The following is a 25,335-nucleotide window of genomic DNA, read 5'->3' as shown; positions in this document are numbered from 1 at the left end:
CTCTCACAGCGCTTGCCTCCAGCATTGTAATGCTCTGTATCCGTTCCCTATACCTCACTTCCACCCAGCCTGTGAGCCCCCTGCAGACAGGGGCAGGGAAGGTCCCTTGCTGGCTCCTCAGCGTGGCCCAGTGTGGGGCAGGTCCCAAGGATCTCCTGCTACTCTGAAGGACTGATGTTCCCTCTTCTCACTCTGCCCTCTTTTTCTCTTAGGCATTCCCAAATAGAGCCCTATCCCAACCCCTTTCCAGCAATCGGGTTTAATAAGGCTGCTTTCTACCGAGCAAAAGCACTTTACACATATTATTTTGAAACCCCTTGACAGCCCTGTAAGATGGGTTTTAATATCTTCATTGAACACATGAGGAGAGGGAAGCTCCGAGAGGTTAAATGATTTACCCAAAGTCACAAAGCAGGTCCAGTAAGTGGCAGCTCTGAGTCTTGAACCCAAGTACATCTGACCCCAAAGGCTTGGGTCTTTCTGTGGCCCAGCTCTTTCTCCTTCTCAATCCCACCCATGCCCTGACCTCTCCCTCCCGGAGCTGACACCACATCGCCTGTCCTCACTGCCCACGAGCCTGTCTTTGAGCTGAGCCCTGTTCTGCATGCAAGCTCTCCAAGGCCCCCAGAGCTGGTGGCCCTGGGCAGATGGCTGGACATGCTGAGCTGCTATCTCTTCCACAGCACAGCACAGACCTACCTGCTCTGAGAACACCAGCTCCCCACGGGTGGTATCTGCTTCCTCTGCTGAAGGGCAGCGAGCACTGGCTCTGGACTCAGACCTGAATTCATATCCTGGGTCCCCTCACTGAAGCCCCATCCCCTCACTAGCCCCCATTGCCTCCTTTGGACAATGGAGAGGATGCCCTGGGCGACCTGACTTACTCCTTTGCTGACTCTGACTCGTGATGCCCGAGCCTCTCCTGCAGGACACTGGCCAGCACCGTGGCCTGTCCCTACCAGGCAGGTCAGAGGTGCTTGCCGGACTCACACAGGCCATGGGGCCACATAGGGCCTGCTGGATGCGGGAAACAACCCATTGTTTCTCAACTAGGAAGGTGGTAGTGGGTAACATGAAGAGGCAAGACCGCGATGAGTGAACGAGATAAACACCTACCACTTCACCCCACCCAGGTCCAGTACGCTAACCAGGCTGCCGGGGCCCAGCCTGAGAAAGCTCATAGCGGCTCCCCTCCACCTCCCGACTCTTCCTACAACAAAAGCAGCCCCAGGCCCTCTGCCGCCCAGGGGACAGAGCTGTCCACCTGCCCCTTACCAGCCCAGGACCGTGCTGTTACGTGGGGGTCATCAGAGCCAGCATCTTTGTGGAAATGATCCTGTCTCCCTTCTACCCACCCCTTCTACCCTTACATGCTACCCTCAAAACCGAGCTAGAAGATTCTATACAGGGGACCCTCTTCATTCAGCAAATGCTGAAAGGCACCTGTGCCAGGTCTGACACAGGACACCAGAGGTGAAGAGAAAAATCAGACATGGTATCACCTGCAAGGAGCTTGTGTTTGAGTCAGGAAGCAAACAAATGGACAAACAACAGGCAGCACCGAGGGAAGGAAGGCCTATAGGGACACAAGGAGGTGGCTGACCCCATAGAGTTGGGATCGTCACTTGGGTGCTGAGGACACGTTAACCAGATGAAAGGAAGGATCAGACGATGGGTCGAAACAAAAGGTGCAAAAACCGAACAGTTATAAAAGGGGAAAACTGCAGCCTGGAACAGAAAGGAAAGTACCGTAGGAGCAAAGAGAATGAGGGTGGGTTGGTGAGAAGGGAGGCTGGAGACATCAGCAGGCCATGCAGGCAAGGCCCTAGGGTGTGCTCCCTTCCCTGTGGTGGACACAGGTTGTCCTGGGGGGCAGGCGGCCTGGTCCTGCCCTGCATGCCACTACTGCCACTGTTCAGGGGACTCATGGCCTGGGAAGACTCCTTTCCTCTCTGGGCCTCCATCTCCCCATCTAGAGATGGCGACACTGGCCGAGACTGTCTTCAGGGCCTGGTCAGCCTGGGCATTCGATACCCTCATAGTGTCTGCCTTGGTGACCACAGAGCCGACGGGCCCTTCCTGACCTCTCTGGGCATGGACAGCCTCGCCCTCTCCGGGGAAAGGATCTTCTGGAAATGGGTGCTCCTCCCACCCCCCTCTTCATCCATGGCAGTCAGGCTGCTGCCTCTTCCCTCCCTGACGCTGTTCTCACCAGTCATCACTGACTTCCACCGGGCCAAAGGCAGCCAACAGCTCAGGCCTTCTCTTGCTTGACTCTCAGCAGCATTGGGCTTGGCTGCCTACTTCCTCCACCCAAACACCATTTGCTTTTGAAACACCACACTTCCCAGTTGTTCTCCCACTTCTGACCACTGCATCTCAACATCCTCCTGGTCTCGGGCGATGTCCTCTCTTTCTTTAATCCTTTCCTCTCGCTCCTTCTCAGGCCTGTGAGCACAGGCCAGGCCTGGGTCCAGAGCTACTACCACCAGGGCCCCACTGATGTCTCCACCCCAGGGCTAAGACTCACCACCCCAGTTGCCAGGGACCTCCTAGGCCTGGGTCAGGGTGAGGCACATGGTCTTACAATAGCCCAGGCACTTCCCTACAGGCCAGAGGCTGATCCCAAGCACTGTGGTTCCTTTGCCCTCTGAGCCTCAGTTGGAAGCTCCCAGAACAGGGGCAGCCAAGATCAGAGATTGGCAAACTGAGCAAGGCTCACCCAAAGGAACAGAGGCCATCTGTGAGCCACTTGAGTTCCCTTCTTGGCACATCTATTTCCCTAATACTGATCACTTTCCAACTTACTATATAATTAACACATTTATGATAGTTGCGTGTGTCTGTGTTTATGAATTCCCTGCTAGAAAGTAAGCACCACAAGAACAGGTGCTTCTTTTTCTTCACTGCCGGATGCCCAGTACCTAGAACAATAACAGGCTCACTGTAGATGCTCAATAAATCTTTGTTAAAAGAATGACAGAAAGGAGGATTGGTACTCTCATGGAAATGCCTGCCTGACTAGCTGAGGTCCCTGAAGTTCCAACAGTCCCCAAACAGTGGCCTCCCAGAACCCAGGGTCCCCGCCTCTGAATAGCATTGCCATTCCTGAGTCTCCCCTCATTACCTCCCAAACCTCGACCTCCAACCCTTAACCCCGCATGAGACCTGTACCCTGCTCCCTCACTCCTCAGAGCCAGGCATAGAGCTGCAGCGTCCACTGAGTCATCAGGAACTTGGGGGCCTCCTCTGTGGAGACCTTAGTCTGTCCTGAACCTTCAATAAAAGCAACTGTCCCAGCCATGGGAGCTAAACCCAACACAGAGGGGAATGTCCGCGGGGCAGCCCTGAGCAGAAAGCGCAGATGTACAATGCTAAGAAGTAGCCCCCTCTGTGAGGTGTGGCAGGGGGAAAAGAATAGAAACCCTAAGGGGGAAACCTAAGAGTAGGGGTGGGATCTCACCTCAGAGGACAGCTGAGTCCTGGAGGCCCCCCATTTCAGGGGAGACAGATTCTTGCCATGACTTTCCTCTTAATGTCCCAAATCTCAGGCCTAGGAGTGCAATATGCAAGCACAGAGTCCAGCCCCCTTTGTAAAACTTTTATTTAGAAATCTTCCCAATATAGCCTTATATATATACACACACTTCATCACCACATGGGTTTTGTCGCTAAAGAGTCACACGCCCACAGTGTTGGCCTCTGGGCTGTACAAAGGTCACAGTACCTGGAGCGGTCACTCCTCTCCTGCAGAAAAATGCAGAGACCAACGCAATTCATCAATTCATCACGTACAGTACAACATTGAGGGAAAGTGCTGGGCCCGCCCACAGGAACACCGCGCTATGTACATGGGCAGGGGGCACACCTTCGGCAGGGGCCACGTACCACTGACATCACAAGTACGAGCAGACCACCCCCAAAGGCCGAAACAGTTGTCAGCTGACTACGGATGCTGTGCCCTGGGTTTTGTTTCTGAAAAAGGATAAAGGTTGTACCATGTTGTCGTTTGCACTACAAATAATACAGGAATTTTTCTTAAAAGATGGGCGTCCCTTCGTTTATTACAGTCATCTTTGTTCTCCTCATGGTGTTTCTTTTTTCTTTTTTCTTTTTTTAACCTTTACGTGTTTTCCCTTTTGTACAGATATTATTTGGGGAATGTTGCCATTTCTTAATGTGTGAGGAGGAGGCAAAAGAAGGCGAAGGGTATGGTGGGGCAGGGAGAGGTTTTAGAAATGAAAATAGAATAATGGATCTTGTAGTTCTCACAAAGACCTGGAGCTTTGTGCTTTCCTATCCAGTCCCATTTTGGGTACCAGCATCATGTTTTATATCTTCTCCCCATGTTCCCATATCTCTTTTCCATTCTCAGTCCTGTACCTTGACTTAGAATGAGACAGAAAGGACGTTAATCTAGAGAGATGGGGACAATCTAAGTAACTCAGGCAAAAGTGGCTTAGAACCGAAATGACCCAAATGCTGTGTGTCAGGCAGCCTGACCCATGCCCAGGTCCTGGACTCAGGGTGGGGACCCCCACTGCACGATTGTCATTAAGGGCAATAGAGCTCTATGGTCTCAAAATGCTTCTAGTTTCATGATTCCATTCAGTCCACAGCTTAGGAGATGGACAAGACAGGGTATTGATGAGAAACTGACACTCGGAGAGAGAACTCGTCCAGTTCACACTGTGAATCTGAGAGAAGAGGGAGCGAGAAGCTTGAGTTTCTGATTGAAGGTGTGATCCATCTCCAGAAACCTATCCACCCATTCACACAGTGGCCGCTCTTTACTCCCAAGTCAAATTAATCCACTGGAAGCAACACAGCCTTAGGACCTAGGACAAAGTCTCCATCTTTAGACAGATGGGATTCCTCACAGGAGCTGCCAAGTACTGGAAAGGAACCCATCCTAACGTTCATCAAAATACGGTTTTGGGAAGCTGACATGGGACGGAGGGTCAGAGTCTACGAGTGTTAACCATGTTGCTCCCATCCCCAAGAACTGGACCTCACAACTGAAAAGGAGGGGCAGAGGCGAGTGATCATTCCCTGTCTGCACACAGCTGTACTCGGCTGTACTCAAGGCCCCGTCCCAGCGAGGGAAGTCCTGGGCTGAAACCCAACATGTGTGAGGGCGTTTCCAACAGCCACAGCGCTGCTTCTTCCACATCGTCGTGGACAGGGCAGGGCCATGGGCTCATTTCCCTCTGACCTCAAAGGCAGAACCTGGTGGGAGATGGCTGGGGTGACTTGAGGGTACAATGACAGGTATGTACGACTTGTGTGCCGTTTGTTCCAACAAGGGGGCAGTGGTCCACTCTACTAAAGGATTCTTTACTTACAAAGGACTTGCGGTAGTATTTCTTTAAAAGATGAAGGATAAAGATTTGATTTACAAAAATGTCGTGTACAACTTTTGTAAGCGGGCACTCCTATTACACTAAGCCAGCCTCCCATACAACAGTGATGACTGAAAGCTGCACCATCGAGGGGTGTTTCAGATTCCGCTAAGTGAATCTTAAACTGGTTTCTGATTGGATTCCCCATGTCCTAGGATTGGGGCTGGATTCCGGGTCATATCAGGACCTAAAGATCTCACAAATCACTGCAGTCGAGCAAATCCCAATGCCACGAAAACCTCCCAAAGACCTGGACAGAATTTGTGCTCAGTTCAGTTCGGAACACAGAGCAAACCTTCAGCAAACAGACATCGTGCAGCAGGGAGGTCCCTCTGAGCATCGAGCGGAATGCACAGATGGGGCTCACGTCTACTCTCAGCACCAACACATGCGCATGGCACAGGAATGGTGATGTGGAGCCGAGAATACAGGTAGGTCGCTTGAGACACCACCAGGATTTGAAGCCCATATGGCCCAAATAGCTCTTGCTCATTTTCCTCTAACTGGTTTCCCTTTCTCTGCCTTCACACAAAGCCCAAAGGGCACGCTCACAGCTGCAGACTTGGTCCCCACAGCCACAAGGAGTAGGAAGACAAGTTTCAGTGGAGAGAAAGCAGAGCTTCAGTGCACAGGGCAAGAAGTAAGGGCTACTGGGTTTTCTGACCCTCTGACCCAGCTAGTCGGGAGCAGGCAGTCCACTGGCCATCTTCTTCAATCAGGCCCTGAAGAAAGCACCTCGAGGTTTGTGACTGCAGTAGCTGGCAAGCTGGATGGACCAACACTGGCCTGGGTGAAGATGGGGCTCAAGAAACGGGCAGCTATTGGGTACCTATATATTTGGACAGAGTGGCCACAAAAGCCACCCCAGCCAGCTTGGGAGAGGCTAAAGGCAAGGCAGAGGCTGCTGAGTGCCTCAGGTGAGAGCTGACAATCCCAGGTCTCAGCAAAGACAGGGCTCCCAAGCTCCAGGCCGAAAACAGTGCCACTCGAGCCTCTTATTTGAGAAGTCTTAGGGGTTTGAGGAAGGGAGAAGACCGTGCAGTCTTCATGAAAAGTACCTACCACTTTACTCCATTTTTCTGTTCTCCTACTGAAGCAGGAAACAAGAAAGCCAGCCCCCGGGCAGTTTGGGCTTCCCAAAGTTCAGACATCATAGAAAGCTCATTAAGTCCATTGCCCTGCTTCAGAGTTGCCCAATCTTCATCCACATCACCTGAAGCCCACAGTCCCAGCGGCCTAAGGGCATCCTCCTGGGTGGTTTAGGATGGCCCCAGACCCATCACCGAGGGCCAGCTCCATCAGTGGCGGGCAACATGGCAGGATGGAGGCTGCGGACTGTGTGCTTGGGTGCAGGCTCTTCTGTATAGCTGTCTGGGCTGGCTGCCCCATCTAGGGAGCTGCCACAGCTGGAGTTGGGGGACAGCACGTCCTGCAGGAGGTCGTCTGGAGGTGCACCACCCCCTCCACCCCCACTCCCTCCACCAGCCCCCACCACAGGGTCCTTGCCAGGCTTGGCCCGCTGGGTGCCCTCCTCCTCCTGGTCATTGAGTAGCTTGGCCAAGAAGTTGATGTATTTCATGGCCAGGCGGAGGATTTCATTCTTGCTGAGCTTCTTGTCTGGGGGGTGCGTGGGGATCAGCTTGCGGAGTTCAGCAAAGGCCCCATTCACATTCTGCTGCCGCCATCGCTCCCGACTATTGGTGAAGATGCGCCTTACTACTTTGGTGTGGGGACCTGGAGGGCAGGGGGACAAGGGTTAGGAGAGTGGGTTGCAGATTGCCCAAAGCATCTTTTCCTGTGGGGAAGGAGAGAAAACATCTACTGGGAAACTTGGGAAATCTAGAATGCCTTCTTTCCTTTTGCTTAGAAAACTCTTACTCATCCTTCAAAACCCAGTTTATCTGTTTCCTCCTCTCTGAGGACTTCCCTCAGCCCCTCCAGAGAGATCTAACCAACCACGACAGCCCTATAATCCCTGGATCTCCATCATTTGTGAGCATTGCTGTATGCTTCTATGCTTCTATGCTTCTCTCTCTCTCTCTCTCTCTCTCTCTCTCTCTCTCTCTCTCTCTCTCTTTCTCTGTCTCTCTAGGCTGTGAGACATTTGAGGACAGGGACCACATATTATTCATTCATTCATTCACTCATTCATTCACTCATTCATTCACTCACTCACTTGTACCAAGAGCCCATAGAGCACTAGTTACAAAGACAGACTCTAGAGCCAGACTTCTGGGTTCAACTCCTGACTATTACTCACTAGACGGTGACTCTGGGCAAGTTACTTAAACTCTCTCTGCCTTGCTTCATCATCTGTAAATGGAGGTAATACTAGTCACTCAAGTCATAATATTATCACATGGTTCTAGCAACTAACACAGGCAAAGTACTTAAGACACTATTTGCTTCAGATTAAATATTCATTCAATAAATGTTAGCTATTACTATCCATTTATCAGTTATTTCCTAACAACCAGCACTGTGCTAGGCACTAAAGAATAATGGTGAACAAAACAGATGGAGTGCCTGCCCTCGTGGAGCTTACATTTTAATGGAGATGACAGATGATGAACAAGTAGCAAACAGATAAACAGACATGAGGCCGAATATAAATAAAAGATGGAAAGGAGCTACTACACTTAGCTGAGGTGGTTGGGGACGGCCTTTCAGAGGAGGTAAGACGTCTATAAGGTAAGAATTTAAGGCTGAAGAAGAGCCAGCCAGGCACAGGAAGGGAAGAGGGTACAACATGTGCAAAGACCCTGAGCTGAAAAATGGTTGAAGCCAGGCTGGCTGGATGAATGTGGGTGAGATCAGAGTAGTCTGAGTTCAATCCCATAGGGCCCTACAGGAGGGTGTGGAATTTTATTCTAAGGGTGATGGAAGGCACAGAGTGAAGGTTTAGTAAATGTTTGCTGACTGACTGATCAGGCTGTTGGGGGTGGGGAATGGAGGAGAGAGCAGAGATCAGAGGAGAAAGGATTTACACTGTGGGCTCTCTCCCCGAGGAGAGAAATGGAGAGACAACCAGGCCCAGGCTCAACGTGAGGTTCTAGGCAGGCATCTGAGGGCTGCCTCAGTCTCTCCATGTCTACAATGCACTGAATACAGACTGGACTAATATTCACTAGCTTTTGTGTGTTAAGACTTGTGGAGCAGGGGCAGACAGCAGAGTGAATGTATCTAGCACCTACGGTGTGCAAAGCACTGCACTAAATGTCCAAAGCCAGGGAAGACAGAGGTGGGCCCTGCTAGTGCTCCTGAGCTCCTCCTGGGCTGTGGCGGCAGCTTCCCTCCTCAACACTGAGGCACAGAGCCGGGCTCCCAGAGTCCTTAGGAATCTCTGCACACTGAAGGAACTGCCAGTCTGGTCATATTTGTTTGCTTTCTTCCGATGACCCCTGGATCCAGACCTCAGAATGTGGAAACTTGGACAGGGAATAAAAGTAAAGGAGAAGACAAGGCATTGACCTAAGATCCATTGCTCATTTGACAGCTAAGGAAACTGAGGTGAGGACAAAGGCAAATCTTGCCTTTGAGGTCAGTCTGTGACCCAGCTCACCTGTGCAGACACTTCCTTCTTGATTGTCTCTCTCTCTCCTACATGTGCATGTGTGCACTTACGCACTTACACTTACACACACACACACACACACACACACACACACAACTTTCCCAGAAGGATCACTCATCCTTTGCCACAGTGCCTCTGAAGCTGTCTTTCCAAACCCCAACAGGTCCCAGCCCAGCTGACTCTTTGCCAAAGGCCAGACCCAGGCTGGGAAAAACACAGCACACCTGCTGGGCAGTCCTACCCTGGGAGCCTCAGAGGAAATAACTTGCTGTCCTCTGGCCTCCAAGCCAGACAGAGGGGAGTCCCTCAGCTGTGGCATTAGAGAGAGCCAGCCCCTGCTCCATGACTAATGCTGACTGATGTTGAGAGAACTCCTAGGTGGGGAGGGGGCATTATGACTGCTGTCACAGCTACAACTAGACAGGCTCCAGAAGGGGCACCTACCCTAAAGCGCTAAAAACGCTTTACCACATTGTACACTTTCAACAACCTGTGGGCAAGCTATTACTCTTCCCACTTTACAAATGAGGAAACTGAGGTGCAGAAAAGTTCAGCAACAGGAACCACATTAAGTCCTCACTTTAGATCTGGCCTTGGTTCCACTTCTATGAACTCTCTTTGGTTAAATATCTGATTTCAAAGTCCGTGGATTTATGTGCACCCTTACACTCTCCCCTTCACCCCCATTTCTGCCTCCTTCCCAGAGAACTACTCACCTCTCCCCACCTTCCTCTTTCCTGAGTCTATCCAAACCTCTATGTCCTCTTTCTCTGGCCGGTCACTGAGTAGGTGCTTAGTAAATATTGGTAATATTATGGGTAATGACTTCCCTGTCCTCCTGTACTCCCCCAAGCCCTCACCCCTTCCCATCACCTCTTTCCTCTCCTCTGTGCTTTATTTCCATTGTCTCTGCATTTTGTAGAAAATGCCTCTTCCCTGGGGAAATTCATGGCTGGTTCTGCCTGCTTCCTGTTTGGTATACCCACCTCCCCTCTCTAACCTAGCAGCACTAACACCCCAACACACTTCCCTCTTGACCTTATACCCCTGTGCCCCCGTCTGGTTGGCTGGTTTGAGGCCTGTTTCCTTGTCCAGACTCCAGCCCCTTTCCTCTCCAGAAGACCACAGAGGACTCCCAGAAGCCCCAGCTCCACACACATTCCTCTCTGGCCCCTTGCATAAATCCCAGCCTGTCTCCAAGGCCTCAGGTACCCTTCCTTCAGGAACCCAGGTCCCAGCCAGGCTGAGCACTGGGAGCTCCAGGGACTTTCTCCATGTCCCTCAATTCTAAGATCCTGCTCTCCTGCTCCCTGGCGCTGGTCCCCATTGGTTACATAAGGTCAGTCTTGGGAAGAAGGAAAGGGTCTTCCAAATTTTCCACTCATCCAACCCCTTCCCCCAAGTTCAGGGCCAAAGACTACTCAAGAAATTCATAATAGCAGGGCTAAGGCTCTTTGGGGGGAAGCGAAGAGGCAGCATAGAATCTGTGATGTCAGGAAGGGAATTCCAGGTCTCAGTCCTGAGTGTAGAACAAGAAGACCCTTGAAGGTGCAATTCCAGGCAGGGAGCAGACTCCCAACTCCAAAGAGGACTTGCAGGGAAGTGTAAGGAATCCCTGAGGGTCAGTGCTTAGAGTAGAGGCACCTTGTGTTTCTCCCCCTTCTCCCCCCCCCCCCCCCCCCCCCCGCCGCCCCAAGGATCCTTGCCAAGTATAGGAATGGAATCAGAGTGGGGTCAGCAACAGACCCTAGAGATTTGGACTAAGTGCCATAAATGTGTCTTCACACCCATGTCCCCTCTTACCTAGTCCCACATTGCTAAATTGCAGTGTGAGAAACTTTGGCAATTTGGTGTTCCAAGGACCCCCGCCCATCCATGTGAAACACCTAGGAGTAATCCCCCTGATCCCTTCTTCAGAGGATCCTAACTAGCTTGAGGGGCAAATAACAAAGGTGGGGGTGGGCAGACTCACCATCAGTAATCTCCATCTCATAAGGGGAGGGTCTCCTCTTCACTCGGTTGTTGGTGGCAAACATAGGAAAGGCATCTGGCTCCCCAAAGAACCCACTGTGGGAGGGAGCAGGAAGATCACACCATCACATGCAGGGTGGAGGTGAGACAGAGGCTCCTTAGCGATCCTCCTGCATGTTCTTGAGCCCCCACCCCACCCCTGGAAAAATAAGGGCAACCCTGGTCCCTTCACCTCTGAATTGGAGATAGAAGGAGCATGAACACACACACACACACACACATACACACAGAATCGGAGGTGAACATATGGAACAAACACAAAAATGAACACACACACACAAACACTCCACAGACAGACATACTCCCCTCCCCCAACACACGTACACAATCCACAGGCAGCCTCCACTCCCAAACAGGTGCTCTCACAGGCAGACGTGGCCTTCACACCTAGTGGTGTGCAACTCCAGCACCATAAAAAGGCACACTGTCCCCTCCTCCGCAACTTTACCCCAACTTCACCCAGGCCTTATGGGGTCCTGTGGACAGACAACAGACAGGAAACCCTGACTCACCACTGCTGGCATGCCACCCCGGATCACCAACCCGGGGCTCTCTACAGCTTCCTTCTCCGGTCTCCTGCAGACTCACCAACTGTCCCACACTGTATCCCTGCCTCATCTGCCTGTCCTCCATCTCTCCACCGTTTCAGTAGCCTCCGCAAGGAAATGGACAGCCTCACCTCAAGCGGAGGAAAGGCTTGGGGCCAGAGACTACAGCTAGGGGCAGAGGGGCTGGGGAAAGGAGGGAGGGATCCACTCCCCAGGATTCAGATGCAGCAGAGCGGGCACACTCCCTACCGCGCTCAGATCCTCAGCTCGTACCTGTCCACTGCGGGCTGCAGTTTCCGAAAGAACTTCAGGGCGGGGAGTGCAGTCAGACACACTCTTGCCTGGTTCTCACATTCGCTCAACTCCCTTCTTCGTACCCTGCCCTCTGATCACACAGCACACCGTGCTCCTACTCAGACGCCACCACATGCCTGCTCTTCCCTCTTGGCTTCACACAGCCGGGTGCGCCGCAGTCACAAGGGTCCCGCACATGTGCCCGCGCGTGTGCACACACACACACACACACACACACACACACACACTCATAGAGGGCTCCTTTCTCGTTTGTCCACGTGGACCCCAGCTTCTAGGCTTTGACGCCCGAGAGTTTCAAGCAGCCCCTCCCTGTCTTCCAAGCTCCCGCGGGGAGCCCCCGCCGCCCCCGGCCGCCCGCACCCGCCTCCGCCGTCCCGCCGGGCCCTGACCTGCCGAGCGAGGCCAGCGGCTGGCCGAGGCTGTAGAGCAGCGTGCGGCCGGGCGCGGCGGGGGCGGCCAGCGCGGGCGGGCTCAGCGGCACCATGCGGCCGTCGCCGGGCAGCTCGGCGGGCGCCGGGGCGGCCCCCGGAGGTCTGCACAGCTCGGTGGTCGGCACCCGATGGCGCGCTTCGGCCGCGGCCGCGTCGCGGCCCTTTAAGTCTCGCGCGGCGCCGCCTCCACCCGCGGGGCCGCCCCCCGGGCCGCCGCGCGCGCCCAGCTCGATGACCGGGAGCTCGACCGGGGCCGTGCGACTCGTCTCCTTGGCGACGCCGTTCAGCAGGACCAGGTGCGGGGGGGCCATGCGGGCCTCGGCCGCCTCCCGTCCCTCCAGGGGAGGGTCACTCCGCGCCGCCTCGCTCGGCGGCCGCTCCGTCATCCTGCGGGGGACAGACAAGCGGGGGCCCGCTCTGACATCCGCCCCCGCGCACCGACGTGGCGCGCAGTGAGGCGGTGAAGGGCACAAAGAGAAACTCACCTCCCAGACGTGGGACAAGGCAATAAACTTAGAGCCACGTGGACACACACTCGCCCTCGGGGCCTGACGCCCTGGCGGGGCTGGGGCGGGAGAGAAAGGGGGTCTCTGGCTTGGGAGCGGAGGGGAGGGTGCCTGGGGTACAGAGACTGAGAGCCAGAAGGACAGAGACGGAGAAAGACGACAGAGACATTGGAAGAAAAGGGATACAGACAGCGAAAGAAAAACAGAAGGGGGAAAAAGGAGGAAGGAACTGTAGAAAGAAGCGAGAAAGAAGTATCACTCCGTCCCCTTCTCAGGCTGCAAGGGAAGAGGAGGGAACAAATCCCCGACCGAGTTCCTCCCGCCTCGGCCTTTTGGTTTTGGCGGGGAATCGGGCCCGCGGACGTGGGGTGCTTTTCGAACCCTCACCTCTCCGCAGTACCCGCCTCGGCGCACCGCTAACACATTCACCCAGGAACCTGCTGGGTTGCAAGTGGGGAGTTCAGGGAACGGAGGCTCCAGGACCTGGGGTCCAATTCGGAGAGATGCCAGAGAATTATCCAAGGGAACCAGCACCCACTTTCAATATATATTCTCCCCCTGCGGGGATGTCTGTCTACACCAAGCAAATCCACCCTGTATTCTGTGCAGCTGCTGGAAGCCCTAGCGGTCCTTTACTCCCACCTGACAGAGAGGAGACATCAGGAGGGAAAGCACACTCCGCCTCCCTGCACACTCCACCGCCTTCTGCTCAGCTAGACTCAGAAGTGAAGTGGGGTCTGGCGGGGAATCCGGGCCCAGGCAGTATGGACGCTGCGCATTCAAAGGGTGCCCCGGAGGCTACGGAGGGCTGAACTTTCATTCTTGCATGACAGGGGAAGGGGTGTCATGAGAGCCTTTAAACTCTCCCAGCATTCCCTAATTCCCACGCCTCGGTGTTGTCCTCTGGGAAATGGGAGGAATACCTCCTTTATATATTTAAAAGCACTGCGCAAATGCTCAAGTAAACATTATTATTGACATGGAGATTGGGTGGTCCAGGGGACTACTGCCTTGCCCAAGGTCAAATACAATGATTTTCCACAGAGCAGGACTAGAACTCCGATTTCCCTCTGTCTGCACTATCCTCTTTATATGCCCTCCCATATATACCCCCAGAGCCAAGGACACGCCTCTCCTCCACAACTATAATCCAGGATGACCACAGGGGCTCCACTCCCCAGGAGCACTTGCTCAGGTTCTTCCATCACCCTGCTTTATTGATGATGGAGCCAGGCTCCATCAAAAACTAAAACAAAAAAAACCATGAGACTCTAGGTCCAAAGGTTGGGGATGCTTGTAAGTTATTTTAAAAAATAAAATTAAAATAAATATAATCAAATTGACAGGCTTTATAAAATATTCAAAATAAGGTTTCTGCTCTCAGGTTACAATTAGGGTATTTTTTGTAGCAGAAAATAAATATACAAAAATCCAATTCCGCCACAAGCAGAGTCCATCTAATCATTCAGGGCAACCATCGATCTCCCGTTCTGTCACTGCACCATCTCAGGACCAGAGTTGACCTAGGCACCATCTTTCCACCTCAGAAGAAAGACCAGACTTTCTGAAACCGCCTCTGGAGCTCAGCTCAACAGCTACCAAACACACAAGCTCATGGAGAATCGCCATTCAGATTGCGCTCCTTCCCTAGGTCTGCCTGCCCTGCGGCCCGGCCCGGAAACAACAAAATTCCCCAAGACTTGGTGTACACTGAGCTGCAAGGTAGTGGGTTCGCAATGCTTCGCTGGAAGCGAGTTTACGATTATGGCGGAAACAATAGATCCGTATCCACAGAATGGGACCGCCAAGACACTTTGGCTGCTAGAAATGTACCCAAGGTATACCAGTCAGGTCCTCCTGACTCCCCCTGCTGCAGTGAAATGCACCAGAAATATACCATCCTATGGCAAAATAAACAAACTCCAATGTGCTCGCTCCCTACCTTACTGTCCCAATTTGTGGTATGCCCAGTGACACGTGCTTCAGCCCCAGTTTCTAACCGAGTGACAAACGGTGTGCACTGCAATGGCCGGATTGAGCTCAAGCTCTCCTTATGACACATTTATACCCTCTGATTAATTTCATGGCTCCCTGGCTTGGCGAAGGACGGGATCCTCGAGGGGCAAGGAGAGCACATATTCCAGATGAGCTGACCCTGGACCCAAATGCCCTCTCCAGATGTCTATAAATATCCATATCTCTGAGGCTTTCTGTGGGAAACCTATGATTGGTCCCCAGGGTCTGTGGCCCAGCACTCCCCGCCCATCCCTGGACCTCAGGAAAACCCGGCGGGCTCTTCTGCAACCAGGATCACTCAGACCAGGGGTCCAAGCTCCGGAGGAAGCCACCGGAGGAATCAGATGTACCTTCAGTTGTCGGTTTTCAGCAACTAAACCCCATCACTTGGCTTTGGTTAAGATTACTAAAAGCAAAGCCTGAGTAATTTTTATTTGTTTTTTATTTTGGGGAGATGAAGGAGAGGGGAGGTTTCAAACTGAATGGCGCTAGGGTATTTGACCAAAGACAATTCTTCTTTGTGTGGCCAAGACCCAGCTCACAGCCCTCAACACAGATTGTCATCTGTTGCCAACCACTAGAACCTTTCTGTGTATGCCTGAACAAGACAGGGGACCCCGGGAGCTCCTGGGGGGCAGGTACCAGGTCTCAGGCAGCTCCAAATTCCGAAATGGAGAGTTTCTTCTATGAAAACAGCTTCTGCTGTGCCTGGGGCTAGAGCCACCGCCTTAAACGCGGTCTCCCTTCCTCACACTGCACCCACACCCGCAAGACCCCCTGGGGGAGCCCCAAGCACAGGCAAGAACCATCGTCTCCAGGGAGCAGAACCATTTTCCCCTCCGCTCTGGGAGGGGTGGGGGGAGGAGGATTCCAGCGCGGCCCCGCCCTAGGCCGTAGGCCCTGGTCAAGGCCCACCCGAGTTGGGGCTGCCCTAGCCTGGATGGCTGCGGCCATCTCTCTGCTGCCGGCGCCCCTGGCACACGCAGCCTGCACCACCCGGATATAGCCGTTCCAAGGTTAGGAGCCTTGGGAAACAGTCCCCAGAACCAGGACCGACGGGAGCAGCCTAAGGGAAGTAAGTCCAACTAGCTGTTTTCACCCAAGGTCCAAAAAGGAAAGGGCCACAGAGTCACAGAGGCCAGTCTGCCGCAGAGTAAGATCTCGGAATCCCATTTCTGGGTTCGTCCTCTCCTCCGCCTCCATCTGAGACTGGACTGTCCTCTGTCCTGAGCCTCCTCCACCCCGGACCGGAATCCGAGGCCTTCCTGGACACAGTTTCCACTGATACCGTTCCCTCCCCCCCAAACTCACCTGGGGCATATTTAGAGAGATCGGCCCTTCTCCATAGGATCTCCACTCCTTCACCGGAGAGAGGCGGAAGCCGAGGTCCAGGTCGTGGACGGGGGTCTTTGCTTCCCCCTCTCCCCGAGAGACCAGCAGTCAGGCCGCAGTGTGGTCCTGGGCGGTCTGCCGCGCCCAAAACGAGTTTCCAGGAAAAATGGGGGTGGAGAGAAAGAGGGAGGGCGAGAGGGAGGGAGAGAGAGAGAAATGGGGGTCAATGGCTGGGAATTACCTCACGTCCTCACCAACCAGCTCGGGGAGTCACGAACAGCTTTCCGCCCCCAACCTGCAGGTGTTTGAAGCCTCCCCCACCCCATAAAAAAGAACCCTACACATGACCAATCAGGAACAGCTATTTAGTCCAACAACAAGAGTCCCGCTGTAGGCTGCCCGGAGCGTTTGGGACCCTCTAACTGGGCTGTCTGGTTCAGTGTGACCAAGGGTGTTTTCTAAGCACGGACACGTCTACGTGCTTGGCTCTGGAGCCCGTGTGAGGCCCGGAGCTGCAGCCACAATGTGGAGTCGTCCGCAGCCCAGCCTGGGTGGGTATGGGGATGTGTGTGGGAAACCAGGAATCCAGTCTTCAAAGACGAGTCCATGGGGCAGAACCTCCGAGCCCCTCATTCTTTCCATACCCCCACCTGCCCAAAGCGAAACCAGAACCCAATTCAAAAGCTGCTTTCCCGCAGGAATGGAGTCGGAACCGCGCGGATCCGAGAGGATGGGGGGTGGATATCTGATCTATCCAGCTCCCTTTTTTTCCTATTGATTGATTGAGAGAGAGAGAGAGAGAGAGAGAGAGAGAGAGAGAGAGAGAGAGAGAGAAAGGGAAGGGAAGGGAAGGGAAGGGAAGGGAAGGGAAGGGAAGGGAAGGGAAGGGAAGGGAAGGAAAGGAAAGGAAAGGAAAGGAAAGGAAAGGAAAGGAAAGGAAAGGAAAGGAAAGGAAAGGAAAGGAAAGGAAAGGAAAGGAAAGGAAAGGAAAGGAAAAAGAAACCTCTGCCTTCCCCTCAACCATCGCTACACAACGATTTTTGATTTTCCGGTGTTCAAACCCGCACAGAAGGGGAGAATTCTAATAATTCCTCGCAGCGATAAACCAGAGGGAGGGTGAAAATAAACCCATGACTACTTCCCAGAGTGTAGCGGTAGTGAAATTTAGGTTGCTTCCCTCTCCACGCTCTGGAGGTTTTAGTTTAATTTATTTTGTGTAAATCATCCAGTTTATGATCACACATGGAAATCTTGAATTAACCGCAAAGGCGTCCTTTTTGCCCCGACTTTGGTGGAAATATAGGAATAATTCTTCCCTGCTGTTCCAATCCAATGCGAGAGATTTTCTTTCTCCTCTTCTAATCCACTTGGGGGGAGGGGTGGGAAGAAAGGGAATCCACTCATTCTCCGTGTTTTAGGTCGGAGTTAATTTTTGCTGTATGACCAAGTCTCTGTGTCCGTCTCTCCTCCATTTTCTCTTCTACCCTAAACCCAGCAACTTAAAACTAACAGAGCTGGTTGGGGGACGCAGCGCTGCTTTGTTATCAATCCAGGCTAAAAGGGAAAAGCCGCTTCGCTCCTGGACGATCATTTTAATTAAAATAAAATGATGACGATGACATTAGCAACCACAGTAACTGGCAAAACAAAATCCTTTCTTCCTGAGCTAGAGCAGCATTGATACCGTCCCTCGGAGCCCGGCCCCGGCCACCGATGTGACGGGTACCCGACCCACGCGGGAATGTCGCTCACCCGGGGAGGGGGTGGATAAATGTTCCTTGGAGATGATCCCAAGGGTCCCCACCCGAAGCGCGAGGCCTGGAGAGTACGACCATTGTCTTTTCCGGGCCTCTCCCGCGGACCCGGGCGGCTGGACCTCCGAAACTGACCAGAAATGGACGCAGCCCGAATGCGGTGGGAAGCGTAGCCGGCCGCTATCGGCAGGAAGACACCGGCCTAAGCGAGGCAGCTCAGCTTGGGCCGTGGAAGAGCCTCTTACTCACTAGCAAATCCCTGAAACACCGAGGCACAGACTGGCCTTCGGACAGAGCGGCCGCTGATCCGGCTCCGTCTGCCCATCCAAGCCAACACTGGCTTCCAAATACATCACAATTTGGAATAAACTGTGAAATCCCTCTCCCTGCCTCCAAGGCCGCCCTCTCAACTTGCGCCTCCATCTCTCGTTCGCCGTCCCCTCCACCCCCCAGCGATGTGCAAATGCGCTTCCTAAGGACACAAGCGCTCGGGCACACAACCCGGAGGACGGACCACACACGTCCAGCCCCACGGAAGGGAAGCGGAGTAAACACAACCCAACTGCCCCACAAACCGACTTGGTCAGGCCCGCACATTGTCCAACGTGACAACGAAATCAGTCAAACGCAATCTCTCCCGGACACACAGCCCCAGGCCGTCAAGATCACACACGCCCAACACAACAACGAAACCACCCAAACGCAATTGCACAGACCGCAGAACCGCACGCACGGAACCAGACCCATGCCCAGAAGGCACACTAACAATTATATCCAACGGTAAAAACGCAGAAGGGCCGCGAAGAGTCAAAATCTACACCCCCAAACAGCGCAGACACCATCCCACACGGACCCGCAACCGATCGCCAAGAAGCCAGCCCTCTCCGCCGCTCACACACGCACTCTCACAACCCCACCGCATGCACACAACCACCAAGAAGAAATGAAAACCAACCACCGCCTCGCGCATTTCTGTATATTGCGTAAGGAAAAAGGGGAAGGAAGGAAGAGAGTCTCCGAGGCGGGAGGGGCGGTGGCGAGCGCGACGGCGTCCGTGGAAAATGCCCCCCATCGAAAGAAGCCGAGGGAAAAGGAGCGAAGAGCTCTTCTGCGAGTCGGGCGAAAACGAGGGAGGAAATTAGTGGGGAATTCCGCGGGAGGCCGCAGGTTGCTTGCCGCTAGAAAAAGGCCAGAGTGCTCACATTTTGCCGCTACTGGAGGGCGCATATGGCCACTTCGAGGCCTGGTCCTCGGCGCGGGGCCCCCGCCCCGCCCGCGCCCCCCGCGCGCTCTAATCCCGCTCACGTTCCCGGCCTAGTTAGCGAGGGCCGGGCGCGCCGGGCCGTGTGCGCCGCGGAGATAAGGCGCTGCCGCGGGGCCGCTCGCCCCTGATAAGCGCCTCAGCCATTATGGGCCAAATGATTCATTTTAATTTGGCAATTTCACCGGAGGGAGTGGGGACTGGATCCGCGGGGATGGGACCCGCTCGGGAATGCGCCGCGCAGCGTTGGGCGCGCTGTCTAGGACCCGGCGATCCAGCCCATTTCTGATCCCCAAGCCTCTCGGGTACCCGGGCTCCCCGCCACCTCAGTCCCTCCCTCCGCCTTCCAGACACCTTTCTTCAGCGACTCTCATCCCAGCACTCTGTCCCTGCCTCTGAAGACCACAACACGAAAACCGTCACTGCTACCCGCACCCCCACCCTCATTTATTCTTTCTCCAGTGTTCCAGACACCGGATTGCAATGGGCAGTTGCTCTTATCCTAGAAAGCTCCCCAGCTCCTCCCTGGTCCCCCACCTCCTTCAGCCTTGGCTCTTTTCTGCTCTAAAATGGAGCCTGCTTGCCTGGAAGTCATGGACTGAGCTCACACCGGGGGCTCTATGGAGACAGAACTGGTGTCAGTGGAGAGATTACAATGTCCACTCTTTTTCTTTTTAATAATTTTCTACTTTTCCATTACAGTTGACATATAATAGTTTCAGGTGTAAAACAGTGATTAGACATTGCTATAACTTATGAAGTGATCAGCCTGATCAGTCCAGCAACCATCTGACACCATACAGTTATTACATTATTGACTATATTCCCTATGCTGTACTTGACATCCCCATAACCATTTTGTAAATGCCGATTTGTACTTCTTAATCCCCTCTGCCTTTTTACCCATCTCCCCAACCCCCTTCCCATCTGGCAACCATCAAAATGTTTTCTGTTTCTATGAGTTTGCTTCTGTTTTGTTTGTTTTGTTTTTTGATTCCATATATAGGTGAAATCATAATGGTATTTGTCCTTCTCTGTCTGACTTATTTCACTTAGCATAATACCCTCTAGGTCCATCCACATTGTTGCAGATGGCAAGATTTCATTCTTTTTTATGGCCGAGTAATATTCCATTGTATACATGTACCACTTTTTCTTTATCCATTCATCTACTGATGGGCACTTAGATTGCTTCCATAGCTTGGTTATTGTGAATAATGCTGCAATGAACATATGGATATGTATGTCTTTTTGAATTAGTGTAAAATGTCCATTCTACTACATTTCAAGCTGACCCCAGAGCCGGGAATATCCCTCCTCCCATAATATTTTAAACATTTTAATCTTGCTCCTGAAGCACTGTTCTCAGCACTCTACAAATATTAACTCATTTAGTTCTCATAAACAATCCTAAGAGGTTGATGCTATTATTATCTTCAAAAACACAGATAAGGAAACTGAAGCCCAGAGAACAAAAGTAACTGTCCCAATGTTATTATGCATATCTAGTGAGTGGTGGAGTCTGGAACTGAAGCAAATTGAACACTGGAGTCCTCTCTGGAGCCCAGCTGTTGAAGAAGGGCAGCGAGAGCCTAGGCTTGGAGGAGGGATCTGGGCTCAACTCATTGCAGGAACCGAGATCTATACTGTGGGGTAGAAATCTGGGTTCAAGGAGGGATGGGAACTGGGGCTCAGCCCATGGAGGGGATTTGGGTCATTTTTTTTTATAGTGGAATTGAAATAACACAGGCTCAAATCTTAGAAGTCACTTAGCTCTGAACCTCAGTTTCCTTCCCTATAAAACGAGGAGATAATATTAATATATACCTCACAGAGCTGTTGTGAGGATTAAATAAAATGATCTTTAAAAGGTGGTGGTGAGACCAATACGCTATGAAACCTCACCCAGCCCAGAGCTCAGGATGACATCATATGCACTTGCATGGAGGTTATCCTTATAGAAAAAAAAATAATAGATTTGGAGAGATGTGACTTGGCCAAAGCTTACACTTAGCTAGAGGAAAAGCCAAGACCCAAATTCAAGTATCCAGTTTCCAGTCCACAGCTCTACCCACCATGCGAGGCTGCAGCTTTGGTGTTTAGCTGCTTTTGGAACCTGAGAATTAGGGAAAAGCCCGTTGCCTGGTCCCAGACGGAGTCCCAGGGTGAGCCCAAAGCGTGACTGCACCCTGAGGCCTGGCACCCTCCTTGGCCATCAGGGTAACTTTGTGAAGATACTGCTAATTCGGTGCAGCCTGTCCCCTCTGTTCCTCTTGTGCTCTCTGGTGGAAGTCAGGGTGTCATGTGGATAAGGGTAACTTTTACAGAACCCCATGCGAGACGGGCACCCATGTCCTGAGAAAAAGAGTCTAATTGCTGGACTTGCCACCAGCCCCCCACGCCCCGCAGCTCCACTAATTGCTCAGCAGCGACCCTGAGGAAGGGTTCCATCTCTCACTCTCTCCTCATGGCTCCAGCCCCACCTCAGGCACTTTTATCAAATCAAACTCTCCCTCCATTGTGCCTCCGTCTCAGCTGGCCCTTTTGCCTTATTGTCCTCTTCCTCTCAACCTTTCTGCCACTTCCTGCCTGAAGCCTCAATGCAAGGAGTTGCCTTTAATCTCTCCCTCCTCTGGTCCTCCTTGCCTTTGCTGGGCTGCGTCACTTAATAGGAAGGGTGGGAGTCACATAATTCTGCGTTCAAAGCCCGGCTCTGCCACCCTTGGGATGTAGCCCCGTGGAGCCAGTCATTTCACATTTCCAAGCCCCTGCAAAAAAGGGGCTTGGCCACTCTGATATCAGAGAGCCCAGTCAGGGAATGCTTCCCTGAGGGAATGATGCCTGGATTCAGGTCTCTGAGTGGGATCTGAGGAGGAGTGGGTAGAAGTGTGAGCATTGAGAACCTTCTGGGTGGGTCAAGAGCTAAAGCAGAAGGGCTTCAGATTCGTGAAAAGAACAGAAAAGAGTCCAGTACGGCTGGAGTAAGCCTGTGGACAATTTGAAGGCTTTTTGGAAGAATCATTTTATTTGGTTTGAGGGTGGGTTGAGTGTCCTACGGTGGATCAGAATTGCATTTCTAGAAAGCTCTTTGGCTGCAAGGTGGAGAAAAGGAGTGGGTGAGTGGGAAGGATGTGGGGAGATCAGTTCTGGCGCCAATCCAGTGTCCCAGGAGAGAGACTGGAGCATGGCCTGGGGTGTTGGCAGAAGAGATGGCAAGAGACGGAGGACAATGACATGTATTTAGGATACCAAATTGGGTTTGTAAGAACTTGGGGGGTGAGGGGGAAGAAGAAATCCAAGAACCCTCAGAGTTTATGCCTTTTCTTTTCCTAGATGGTGGCCTGGAGGTCAAGCGACAAACGGAAGGACTCTGCATTTGGTTTTCAGTCCCTTGTCTTCAGGTGCCTTTGAGGCACATACGGACTGCTGTCTTATCTAATAGGACAATGACCCTGCCCAAAGGCTGTGGGGAAGAAACCGGGACCCAAGGCTTTTGTCAGGCCAGCTGCAGAGCGTGTCCAGGCATCCATTCACGGGGTGGGGAGGTGTCGTTCACCATCCCCCTCTAGTCGGGTATGCCTACCCGTTCTTGACCTGTCCCCCTCATGGGGCTGGGGCTCCTGACGTCTACACCCTCCCCCTCCCCTGTTTCCGACAGTCTGTGGAAAAAACGGAAACTGCTCTCTAAGCGGGGAGCCGCCCGAAATAGCATCTGGTGCCTGTCGGTCAGCGCTGTCCAAGCGTCCAGGAGCTGGTGACGCTGCCTGAGGCCCCGCCAGGAAATGCCACCCCTCCTCCACCCGCCCCAAGCAGGGGCCTGGGCGGGCAGGAAACCCAGCTTCTAGGTTGGGGGTATCGTGGGGGAGGGGAGGTTGGGACCCAGACTGGTAGGTCTGAAGTCTGGTCCTGGAGTGGGGCAGCCTGGAGAGAACAGCCTAGACAGGCTTTGGGCCTGAAGCTATGTTGCCACTTTTGGACGTGTGCACCCCCCACCCCCCTCCCACACACAAACGCACAAAGGTTGAGTTCTCCTTAAACCTCCCAAATTGGAGGTTTTCAAGTATTTCTGCCTACCCTGACTCTGGGTACAGGAAGCTCTCTGAGCTTTCTTCTCTGAGTCTGTGCTCCGGAGGGATGAACTGTGTGGGCGTTCTGATGGGCACCCAGGTTGATTTCCAATCCATACATTGTATGGCGGCACTATGTGTTAGATGCTGACCTGACTACTTCATAAATATTAATTCAGTAGGTCCTTACAACAAACCTGTGAAGTAGGGACTATCATCCCCTCCATATTGTAGGGAGCCAACTGAGGCACAGAGAGGTCAAACAACTTGCAGAGAGCGCCCAGCTGACTGGCGAAGTGGTGGAACCAGAATTCACAGCTCGGGCAGTCTGCTTCAGGCTATGCTGCTACAAGGGCAGCAGGATAAGTGCAATAGTCAGGCCCTCCAAGTTCCCACCCTGCTCCCCACTTGCCAGCTGTATGCTTCCAGAAAAGTTATTTAATCTCTGAGTTTCACTTTCCTTATCTGTAGACAGGAGATAATTGTCTATATATCACAGCGTTCTTAGGATTATTTTTAATGGTAAAAACTCTGATGTGAGGAGATGTCATTGTTTCCCCTTCCACTTCCATATGACCATTGCCTCCATTTTTGTCTCCATTCTTGGCCCTGGAAGAACCTTTGCCCCATTGGTAAGCAGGCCTGAGCCCGGAATTCCAAGCCTGAAATGTAGGGAGAGTCAGCTCTGTGCTGCCAAACCCCAGCGCTGCCATCACCCTTCTCAGGATGGAGAGGATTTCACTCTAATTCAATGGTTCTCAAAGTGAACCGTCAGCCTCACCTGGGAGCTTGTTAGAAAAGGCAATTCACAGGCCCCACCCAGGCCTGAAAATCAGAAACTCTGCGAGTGAGGCCCAGAAATCTGATGTCCAGGTGATTTCTGAGGTGCACAGTAATCTGAGAACCATTGGTCTAGTTTACAACTCTCATCTGTAGCAAAGGCCAGTGTAAAATAATTGAATGTATTAAGAAAGCACTATTTCCAAAAGTACTGAAGCCGTTTCCTAACCCATGCTTCTTGCAGGAGCATACCAAAGACCAAAGCTGCTCCCCAGACCTAAGGGACAGACAGTGCCTAAGCTTGTCTGTCGTCACAAGCAAAGAAGCCCAGACAGCTCTGCCATCAATGGTTTTGCTCCCAGAGCTGCCAGAAAAGCATAAAACGTGTGTGTGGCCACCAGCCCTCTGGCTAGAAATAGTTGCTGGTGGTCACTCACTCAGGGCCTTGGCCCTTGTGTACATGTAAATACTCGTAGACGGGACCCTGGAAGGCTGAAGGGGACTATATGTACTGAGTACCTGCTATGCGTGCCCGTACTACTCCCTGCTCTGTTTTGTCATTTCATCCTCCACAATAACACTGCCAGGCTGCTAGTGTGACCCCCACTTTAGATGAGGAAAGAGGCTCATCTCATCCAAGGCCACTCAGCTGGGTGGCACCCACATTGGTTTGGACCCAGTGTCCTCTCCATTCCTGTTGGCTATAATGAAATATTTGCCACGTTGGGAAAACTACTTCAAAGTTTTGGACACTTTGGATAGCACTGTGATATGTCCTGGTTTAAATCCCTTGTGACCCTGTAGGAGATAAACATATAGCCAAAAATCTCATGAAAAAATGCTCAAACTTGCATTAGGAAATGCAGATTAAAACGGCGAGGAGGTAACTACGACACACCCACTAAAATGGTTAAAACTTAGAAGACTGACCATACCAAGTATTGGTGAGGATGTGGGGCAACTGGAATGCTCACGTGTTGTTGAAGGAAAGGTGAAAATGACTCAACCACTTTGAAGAACTCTTTGGCAGTTCCTTATAAACATACAGTTTATAAACACACACTTACTTGGGAAAACGGAAAAATATATATGCAATATGCACAAAAACGCTTGTATACAAATGTTCATAGCAGCTTTATGCATAATAGCTAAAAACTAGAAACAATCCAAATGCCCATCAACAGGTGAATGGATAAACAAACTGTGGGTCATTCATGCAATAGAATACTACTCAGCAATAAAAAAGAACCAAAGTACTGATACATGCAAGAATATGGAGTAATCTCAAAAACATTATGCTCATTGAAAGAGGCCAGAT

General features: G+C 52.3%; 1 protein-coding gene across 4 annotated transcripts; it reads right to left on the bottom strand.

Moving 5' to 3' along the window:
• Positions 1-3,632: 3,632 nt before the first annotated feature.
• Positions 3,633-18,822, bottom strand: TAL1 (TAL bHLH transcription factor 1, erythroid differentiation factor). 4 transcript variants are annotated; one of them, XR_013993733.1, is made up of 5 exons: positions 16,135-16,866; positions 12,260-12,688; positions 10,949-11,043; positions 3,889-7,136; positions 3,633-3,747 (listed from the first exon to the last, which is right to left on the bottom strand). XR_013993733.1 is itself a non-coding variant. In XM_081055351.1 (5 exons), the coding sequence occupies exons 3-5, from the start codon at positions 12,685-12,687 to the stop codon at positions 6,682-6,684; spliced, it is 978 nt and encodes a 325-aa protein (XP_080911477.1). In that variant the 5' UTR covers position 12,688; positions 16,135-16,290; positions 17,908-18,822; the 3' UTR covers positions 3,635-6,681. The 4 variants fall into 4 exon arrangements, 3 of the variants coding, with proteins under 3 accessions (XP_080911477.1, XP_080911476.1, XP_080911478.1); XM_081055351.1 differs by adding an exon at positions 17,908-18,822 and having other exon boundaries at positions 3,635-7,136; positions 16,135-16,290; XM_081055350.1 differs by having other exon boundaries at positions 3,635-7,136.
• Between the last annotated feature and the right edge of the window lie 6,513 nt (positions 18,823-25,335).

The sequence above is a fragment of the Rhinolophus hipposideros genome (genome assembly GCF_964194185.1).
Source record: "Rhinolophus hipposideros genome assembly, chromosome: 8".
Taxonomy (NCBI): Eukaryota; Metazoa; Chordata; class Mammalia; order Chiroptera; family Rhinolophidae; genus Rhinolophus; species Rhinolophus hipposideros.
The sequence above is the reverse complement of the archived record's forward strand: the minus strand, read 5'-3'. Positions and strand labels throughout refer to the sequence as shown.